General features: G+C 39.8%; 1 protein-coding gene and 1 pseudogene across 4 annotated transcripts in view; one reads left to right on the plus strand and one right to left on the minus strand.

Moving 5' to 3' along the window:
- Nucleotides 1-9,428, plus strand: part of PAAF1 (proteasomal ATPase associated factor 1) — a 44,963-nt gene extending 35,535 nt beyond the window's left edge. For all 4 annotated transcript variants that reach the window (XM_026010509.2, XM_026010506.2, XM_072725906.1 and 1 more), the window contains 3 exons: nt 1,558-1,640; nt 5,472-5,554; nt 8,995-9,428. In XM_026010509.2, the coding sequence (XP_025866294.1) occupies nt 1,558-1,640; nt 5,472-5,554; nt 8,995-9,072 (244 nt within the window). In that variant the 3' untranslated portion in view covers nt 9,073-9,428. The remainder of the gene's footprint in view (nt 1-1,557; nt 1,641-5,471; nt 5,555-8,994) is intronic.
- On the minus strand, nt 7,756-8,729 carry LOC140594494 (tetraspanin-3 pseudogene; annotated as a pseudogene).
- Nucleotides 9,429-9,435: the final 7 nt, after the last annotated feature.

Consider the following 9,435-nt stretch of genomic DNA (forward strand, 5'->3'; position numbering starts at 1 on the left):
TAATTTGATTCATGCTGTCATGATTGTCCTATTGTAGTTCTGACTTTGGAATCTACGCTTAAATAATGAACTAACATTTCACTTAAAATGGTTGTATAGAACTTTTAATTTTAAGGAGCTCAGTAATTTTCTCAGTGTTATTAAATCTGGGTTGGTCTAAGATTGATCATTTTTAGTTCAAGTAAGCCAGCTGTGTTTTTTGTTTGGCTTTGATCATAACCTACCTAAAACAGGCCTTATTCAGGTCTTAAAAGTACCCAGAGAGAATCACACAGCCTCTCCATCCCAGGATTTAACAGTTTCTCCATTTCTGTCCCTTCCTCCTTCCATTTCCGTCCTTTGTTCAGCTGACATTTATTGAATGGCTTTTGTGGTCACCAGACATTGTGCAGGGCACTGAAAAACAGAAATAAAAGATACAGACTCTGCCTTTGAGGCACTTGGAGTCTAACAGTAGAGACAGGCAAGTAAAAGACGTTTGTGATACAGTGTGTGATCAGTGGGCTCCACACAGGAATTTGAAAAGCACTGAGAAAGAGAAAGAAGGTGGGACTGCTTCTCCAAGGAAAATGAAGCTTTAATTGGATCTTGTCCAGTAGGAAGTTACCAAGTAAAGAAGAGAGGGGTCTGACATAGGTAGAATAGCATACAGAGAGAGATACGTGAAGACATTTGGAAGTACGACACTTTCAGGGATCCTTGAGTAGTTTAATATGTTTAATATGACAAATATATACCCTGCAGACAGGGTAGCAGTGAGAAGTGATGCCAGACAGGAAAGCAGGAGTTTGAAAGAACTTGTGTACCATCCGAAGGAATTTGGTCTTTATTCCAAGAGCAGTAAAGAAATTCCAATGAAAGGTGACTAGCTTATATCTTTTCTTCCATAATTTGAATTACTTTACTTCTCTACTTGTTTTTTTCTCTGTGAAGATAGGGAATCTCGGATCACTATTAGAAAATCAGCCTTACAGGGGTGCCTGGCTGGCTCAGTTGGTAGAGCATGAGATTCTTGATCTCAGGGTCATAAGTTCAAGCCCCACATTGGGTGTAGAGACTACTTAAGATTTAAAAGAAAAAAGAAAATCAGCTTTACATACATATTAAATTGATTCTCACCTTTCTCTTTTATCTTAAAAAAAGTCCTGACACTTTTAATATCTCACAACTGTCTTTTTTTTTTTTTTTAATTTTATTCTCACAACTGTCTTAATTCTGTCTACGAGCAGAACAACTAACATATTGTTAACATTGTTATCTTGAACTCTTGTCAGGCCTCTCCTAAAAACTGGAGTTATTGGTGGTGACTTAGTTCATTCAACTCAATGACCTGTTTAGTTAGAGACATGTTTAAATTCACTCCAAGGTGATTTTGAGTGGATCACCTTGATCTACTGTTTAAGGATCTTGCCAGGAAAGAAACTTTATGAATGTTTAATCTCTATCCACAGTTGTCCTGTTTGCTTTTGTATGGCTAGTACTATATATTGAATATAGTCTTAACATTTTGCTTTTGAAGTAAAAAAGGGAAATTTCCCCTTTTTCTTTGAATTCTAGGACTCCAGTACAAGTCATCCACAGATCAGGAGCACCAGTTCTGTCCCTGCTGAGTTTCAGAGATGGATTCGTTGCTAGCCAAGGTGGGCCCAGGGGCCACTTGAGAGAGATGGCTTCCTGTAGTTCTTTTTTTTTTTTTTTAAGATTTTATTTATTTATTCATGACACACACAAAGGGAAAGAGGCAGAGAGAGAAGTAGGCTCCTTGCAGGAAGCCCGATGCAGAACTCGATCCTGGGTCTCCAGAGTCATGCCCTAGACTGAAGGCGGTGCTAAACCGCTCAGCCACCCAGGCTGCCCCTTGTAGTTCATTTAAACTTAGATTTTGGGGTGCCTGGGTGGCTTAGTCCATTAAGCATCTAACTCTTGATTTCCACTCAGGTTGTGATCTCAGGGTTGTGAGATTGAGCCCTGGATCAGGCTCCATGCTGTGTGGAGCCTACTTAAGATTCTATCTCATGAGATGCCTGGGTGGCTCAGGTGGTTGAATGTCTGACTCTTGATTTTGGCTCAGGGTCACAATCTTGAAGTTACGAGAAGGAGCCTCATGTTGGATCCAAACTTGTAGCCTGCTTGGATTCTTTCTCCCCCTGTCTGCCCCTCCCTTAAAAAAAATTAATGATTCTCTGTCCCTCTTCCTCTGTCCCCCTCTATCCTACCCCCACTTCCCCACTCATAACCCTCTCTCTATATATAAAAAATGAGTAAACAGAGGTTTAAATACATGATCTATGATGGGGCTACAGGCATGGTCCTCCACAATTCTTTGGCATATTGTATTTATCAATAGTGTTTATCACCTGGGATCCCTGGGTGGCTCAGTGGTTTAGCACCTGCCTTTGGCCCAGGGCGTGATCCCGGAGTCCCGGGATTGAGTCCCGCGTCGGGCTCCTTGCATGGAGCCTGCTTCTCCCTCTGCCTGTGTCTCTGCCTCTCTCTCTCTCTGGATCTCTCATTAATAAATAAAATCTTAAAAAAAAAAAAAGATAGTGTTTATCACCTACACTGATTGTCTATGTCTCCCTCTAGTCCAGGATCCTTGAGAGTAGGGACTGTGCTTTATTTGTCATAACTCTGTTTTCAGAGGACGAAACTAAGAGCAATAAAACAAAGTTACCAGGAGCCATATTTCAGTTGAATATGAGGAAAATGTTCTGTTTTGTAAGAAAGAAGCTGACATTGTGAAGAGTACCACTACCTCTGGGGATGGACAAGCATTAGGCTGGTTGGCTACTCTGCAAGGTGTTACAAAGGGAATTCCGTACTAGTTTAGAAGTTGAATATAGATCACCTTTGAGGTCCTTTGGAACTCTTTGATTGACTAGAGAGGAGATTGAAATTGCCAGATTAAACAATTTTGAAACTTTTTATTATGGAGATTGTCAAAGATTGATAAAAAGGTGGAGAGAATAACGTAATGAACCTGGTATACTTATTATCTAGCTTTAACTGTTACCAGTTTGTGGCTAATACTGTTTCATTTTGTTTTACACATTCCCTTATAATCCCCACCATTGTAATATTTTGAAACATATCACAGACATTGTATTATTTTACCTGTCAATATTTATATAAATATCTCTAAAAAGTAATAATTCTTTAATGAAAAGATTTTTGGGGTGCGTAGCTGGCTCTCTTGGTAGAGTGTGCAACTCTTGATCTTGGGCTGTGAGTTTGACCCCCATTTTGGGTGTAGAGATTACTTAATAAAATAACGTTTTAAATTTAAATAAAGGGACGCCTGGGTGGCTCAGCGGTTGGGCACCTGCCTTCGGCTCAGGTCTTCTCCCTCTGTGTCTCTCCCTCTCTCTCTCTCTCTCTCTCTGTGTGTGTCTCATGAATAAATTAATAAATCTGGTGCACCTGGGTGGTTCAGCGGTTGAGCATCTATCTGCCTTTGGCTCAGGGTGTGATCCTGGAGTCCTGGGATCGAGTCCTGCATTGGGCTCCCTGTGAGGAGCCTGCTTCTCCCTCTATCTATGTCTCTGCCTCTCTCCCTGTGTCTCTCATGAATAAATAAATAAAATCTTATATATAAATAAATAAATAAATAAATAAGTCTTTTTAAAAGGCCAAAATTTAAATAATAATAAATAATAATTTATAAAATATTATTTTTAGTAATAATACAAGAAAGGATAGAGTCTTCTTGTATGCTGCTAGTTGGAGTATATAGATTAACAGATAAAATATAAAATTGACAGTTGTTTTGGGGGATCCCTAGATGGCTCAGCAGTTTAGTCCCTGCCTTCAGCCCAGGGCATGGTCCTAGAGTCCCAGGATCGAGTTCCACATCAGGCTCCCTGCATGGAGCCTGCTTCTCCCTCTGTCTGTGTCTCTGCCTCTCTCTCTCTCTCTCTCTCTCTCTCTCTCTCTGTCTCTCATGAATAAATAAATAAAATCTTAAAAAAAAAGAAAACAGTTGTTTTGGACAGCAGTTTCAAATTTTAAAAAACTTGAAAAGATTAAAAGTTTTTCCTGGATTCTTTACAAAGCCACAATATTGATACAGAAAATCTTTATGCATAAAGATACTCTTTTTTTTCTAAGATTTTATTTATTTATTCATGAGAGACACACAGAGAGAGAGAGAGAGAGAGGCAGAGACACAGGCAGAGGGAGAAGCAGGCTCCATGCAAGGAGCCCGACATGGGACTCGATCCTAGATCCCGGGACTATGCCCTGAGCCAAAGGCAGATGCTCACTGCTGAGCCACCCAGGCGTCCCATAAAGATACTCTTTTTTTTTTCATAAAGATACTCTTATGTGGTGTGCTCTCAAATATGTAAAATAAAAATTTGCACAAAGAAGATTGGAAAAATACATAAAAATGTTAACAGTAGTTATCTTTGGTAGGTTGAGTGATTAATTTTTTTTACTTCTGTTTCTTTGTTTTTAAAGCTTTCTTCAATTAGCATGTACTATTTTTATATTAAGTAAAACAATAACAAAAAATTACCTAATTCAGCAGTTTATAGATCACCCCAAGTCTCAGTTGTCCATGTTCTTTTGAGGAAACAAAATTTAGAAATTAGATATACTTTTATTTTCTTGGTATAACAGCTTTGCTCCTTTGCCTACTGTACCTGGTCAAATTTATAGATTGAAGAATAATTTGGGAGCACATTGAAACATTTACACAGACACTTCTCGGTTAAAAATAGTTGTCAAAAAAAAAATCGTTGTCCACAGTCAATTTGCAGTCAGATATATAAACCTGTCGTTGCTTGCTCTGTGCCCTTGGCAGGTATTGCTAATCAAAGAGCCCTTCTTCCCACTGAGCTTGAACTTGTCCTTCAAATCCTCTAGCCCAGCATTCTAGTTGTTTTGTTTGTTTGTTTGATGGTTTTTAAAGATTTTACTGGGCAGCCCCAGTGGCGCAGTGGTTTGGCGCCTCCTGCAGCCTGGGGTGTGATCCTGGAGACCCGGGATCGAGTCCCACATCGGGCTTCCTGCATGGAGCCAGCTTCTCCCTCTGCCTGTGTCTCTGCCTTTCTCTCTCTCTCTCTGAGTAAATAAATCTTTAAAAAAAAATAAAATAAGATAAAGATTTTACGTATTTATTCATGAGGGACACAGAGAGAAAAGCAGAGACATAGAAAGAGGGAGGAAGCAGGCTTCTTTCAGGGATCCCAATATGGGACTCGATCCCTGGGTCCGGGATCACGCCCTGAGCCAAAGGCAGACGCTCGGGTGCTGAGCTACCCAGGCATCCCCTAGCCCAGCATTCTAGGCAGGCAGTGTAAGTCCTCATATTTGACCCACATAATGAGACTTGTTTGCCATTCTGGGTCTTGGGATGATCTTCTTTAGGCTAGTGATGTACAGAAATAAACTAAAATATTGATTTCTTAAAAACTCCTTTACATGCAGCTTTCTCTTCAGTTATCTAAATTTTACTTTTTGCCTTTTAGGTGATGGAAGCTGCTTCATTGTCCAGCAAGACCTAGACTATCTCATTGAGCTCACTGGGGCTGACTCTGATCCTGTGTACAAGGTACAGGCCTGTGAGGAGCCTGGGTGATTCTCACTTGGGATCAAGGGCTTTTGAGAGGACTGAATCCAGCTACTTTGTGGGCATTCAGGATGATAAAATATTTATGGATGAGATAAAAGGAAGTGAGAATTTTGAGTCAGAAGTGATTTCACCACTTCTTAGCTCGAAACTTGAAAAATCAGTTCATCTCCCTGGTCTGTCAATTCTGTAAATTGAAAGTGTTAATGAGATAATGTATATGAAAATAGTTGTAAATTTTAAATCGTCTATAAATATTAACTATCATCATCATCATTATTATTATTTAAAGTTCAAGACTGATTATATCATTTGATTAGAGTGAAAAGAAAAACAAAAGGGGAAATAATATTTATTGACCAGACATTGTGCTGGATATTTTACATGTATCATCTTGTTTCATTGTTGTTAACTATTCTTGAGTTATAGGTATTATTATTTCTATTGTTTTTATAATTTTTAAAACGTTATACAGTTAATATATACCTAAAAAATTCAACCAGTAGAAAATTTTACAGACTTTGAAGTCCCCTTTAAGACTTTTTTAGTTCTGCTCTTCTTTGCAGAAGTGTCTAGCATTAACAGTTCAGCAGTATCTTTTGACGCTGTTTTTGGAGAATTTGCACTTACATCATTATGTTTATGTATTTATGTAAATAATACAGTTTTAATCTTTATTTTGTTCATAACTGAGATCATTCTATATGTATTGTTCTATGACTTTTTTAAATTAACATCTAGGGCTCTTTTCAGATAAATGCATATATAGATCTACTTCGTTTTTTAAAATTTCTGCGTAGTTCTGTGTTGGGAATTAGCATACCATTTTCATTTTATAGGTGAAGAAACTGGGGTCCAAAGTGGTTGAGAAAGTTGCCCTAGGTCATGTAGCTACACATTTGCAAACCTGAGATTAATCTACCTCTAGAATTCATGCTATTTCCACTAAATTAGTGATTCTTAATCTTAGAGTCTTTTCCTTTTTTTTTTTGAGGGATGAAATAAAGTCTGAATAAAGTCTGTACTTTATTAACAACTGAGATCTCACCTACATATTATTTTGCTAGTCTGCATGGGTACATTAATCCTAATGAGTTTAGATTTATGATGAGTGGGCTCAATCATACAACAATATACACAAATTATATATATATTTTTTTAAGATTTTTTATTTATTTGTTCATGAAAGACAGAGAGAGAGAGAGAGAGAGAGAGAAGCGGAGATATAGGCAGAAAGAGAAGCAGGCTCCATTCAGGGAGCCCGCTGTGGGACTCCATCTTGGGACTCCAGGATCACGCCCTGGGCCAAAGGCAAGCGCTAAACTACTGAGCCACCCAGGGATACCCCACAAATTTTTTTAAAAACAGTATTGCACATATTATGCTCCTATAAAGTCAGTTTTGATGAAAAACCTCTAGTTTCAAAAATCAGTCTGATTTGTTTTTTGTTTGTTTGTTTTTTTGAGAGAGTGTGAGAGAGCACAAGCAGGGGGAGGAGCAGAGGGAGAGACAGAAGCAGAGGGAGAGATAGAACCAGGCTCCCCCCTGAGCAGGGAGCTCCAACGACGTGGGGCTCAATCCCAGGACCCTGAGATTATGACCTGAGCTGAAGGGAGACACTTAACCAGTGACTGAGCCACCCAGGCACCCCAGATCAGTCTGATTTTGAAGATGAACCAAAATATACTGTATGATTCTAAAATCTATTTTGGTCATTTTATACTATGCTATTTTATTGAACTACAATATATGTTTTTTAAAGGGACACTGATAAAGGGCACCATCTGGTATTAACTTTAATCTTAGCTGACTTCCTTCCTCTTTCCCCAAATCCCTTGGTCAAAAGTTCTCCTTTGTGAAAAAGACGGAAAGACCCAGTGATACTTTAGCAGCAGTCCTATTACTACATGGAGGTAAAAAAAAGGGGGGGGGGGCCAGATCCTCCTCTCATTCTCCCACACTATGCAACTCACAAATGGTTCTGAAATGAGAATATTCACTGTCATACTTAAAAACTTAAGGACATGGCGAGTCAATACAGGAAAAGAAAGCCATAGGTGGGCACCTGAAGAGTTAAGCTGCTCTGTCCAGTACCTGTGTAACATGTGGTTTTAGCTAAATTTCTTTAACTACCAAAGAGAACCTGCTTGATTCACCTTCCAAATCAGAACAAGACTAAAAATTCATACTTGCATTTTCTGTGGTGCAGAGGTTCCAGCAGTGGTGAGGAGCTCATAAGCAGGATCTCTACTCCTGCATAATATGAAGCATGCACACAACATGTCTAGCAGCTAAAGAGCTGCAGATGCCAGTACTGCCCAGATAACGTGCACCATGATTTTTTATAGCTTTTTCACACCTAGAACATCACATTTCTCAGTATGGAGGTCAGAGGAATGGGCCAACCTACCATTATAGCTGCTGGCTGTTTCTCTGCTGTAGCTGAGAGGGACACTGTGATTTTTGGTTTCTTTGAACCAGTCCCTGTTTTTCCAGTCTGACTAGTTGGTTCTGTTGTAGGGTTGGTTCCACTATAGGTCTTACACACTTTCTAAATGCTGCAATCAACCTCATTTTTCCACCTTTGCTCTGCAAACGTATCCCAAAACCATTACAACAGCTTCTGTGACAAAAACCAAGAGTAGGATGATGACAAATGTGGCAAGTCTACAGCAGCTTTCCCAGATTGTGGCACAGTAAACAATGGGCCAAAAAATGAACAGGGGTCCACAGCTATGATCATTATTGAAGGAATGAGAAGGTACACATCTTCAAAGAAGTGGTCATAGTCACCATAAATGATGAAGACATGGGCTCCCACATAGCGTAAATGCCAGAATGCCTCCCGACCCCAAAGATGAGGTTGAGAAACTCCGGAAGTCTTGGAGGAGGTGATGCTGCAGTGGTCTATGTCCATGGTGCTGGCGGCCTCCTGGCACCATGCACTCACCAAGCAAGGTGGCATTCGCAGTGGAGCCTCCCCACTGGGAGCTGCATAGCCTGAGTGACACTTAACCTCAGCCCCTGGTGCCATTGCATAGCTCCAGCAAGCACCTTGCTCCTCCACACAGCAGCTGCTGAAATCCTCCTCAGACAAGCACATATTGAGAACTTCTTTGAATATAATTATACAAGATTCAGGAATATCCTGGCCCATCTATAGGTTATCTCCTTTCTCAGGTACAGACCCTCTGCTCTCAAGTATGTACCACACTAATGAGTTTGCTCTCTGCTTGGCTAATTATCTGTTCTGTAGTCCCAGATCCTAGCCACCTATTTTTTAAAATACTATCATGGATATCAGTCTTTGGAGTCAGTAGAGCTTCTTAGACTCACTTGTACTAATGGGGATAAATAACACACCTCTTTTTGAAATGGAAGACTCTCAGGCTTCCTTTGAGCTGTGAACTTTTGTGTTCCAGGTAGCCACATGGGAGAAGCAGATCTACACATGCTGTCGGGATGGTCTCGTGCGACGCTATCAGCTCTCTGACCTCTGACCCCTTGGGAAAGGATTCATAGTTAATGAAAAAGATTGACCCTAATCAACAAAAAGCAAAATAGTCAACAAAAAGCAAAATACTCAAGGATCATGGCCCTTTATTGTTTTGGGCACCCCTTGGAAGTCACAGAAAAGCAGCTGCATTGGCCCATGCGGAAGTATCATTCCATGACAAGACCTACTGTGAACTGAGTAAGAAGCTAACGTTTTCCCTGTATAAACTTACCCCAAGAACACAGGGCAAGGATATGGATCCTTACAGTTTGATCTCATACCATTATGTTAAATGTTTACAAGGACTAGAGGACTAAAGCTTGTTCTCTGATGGAAATAAAGAGAATGTATTGTAAGGAGTCTGAAT

The sequence above is a fragment of the Vulpes vulpes genome, chromosome 11 (assembly GCF_048418805.1).
Source record: "Vulpes vulpes isolate BD-2025 chromosome 11, VulVul3, whole genome shotgun sequence".
NCBI lineage: Eukaryota > Metazoa > Chordata > Mammalia > Carnivora > Canidae > Vulpes > Vulpes vulpes.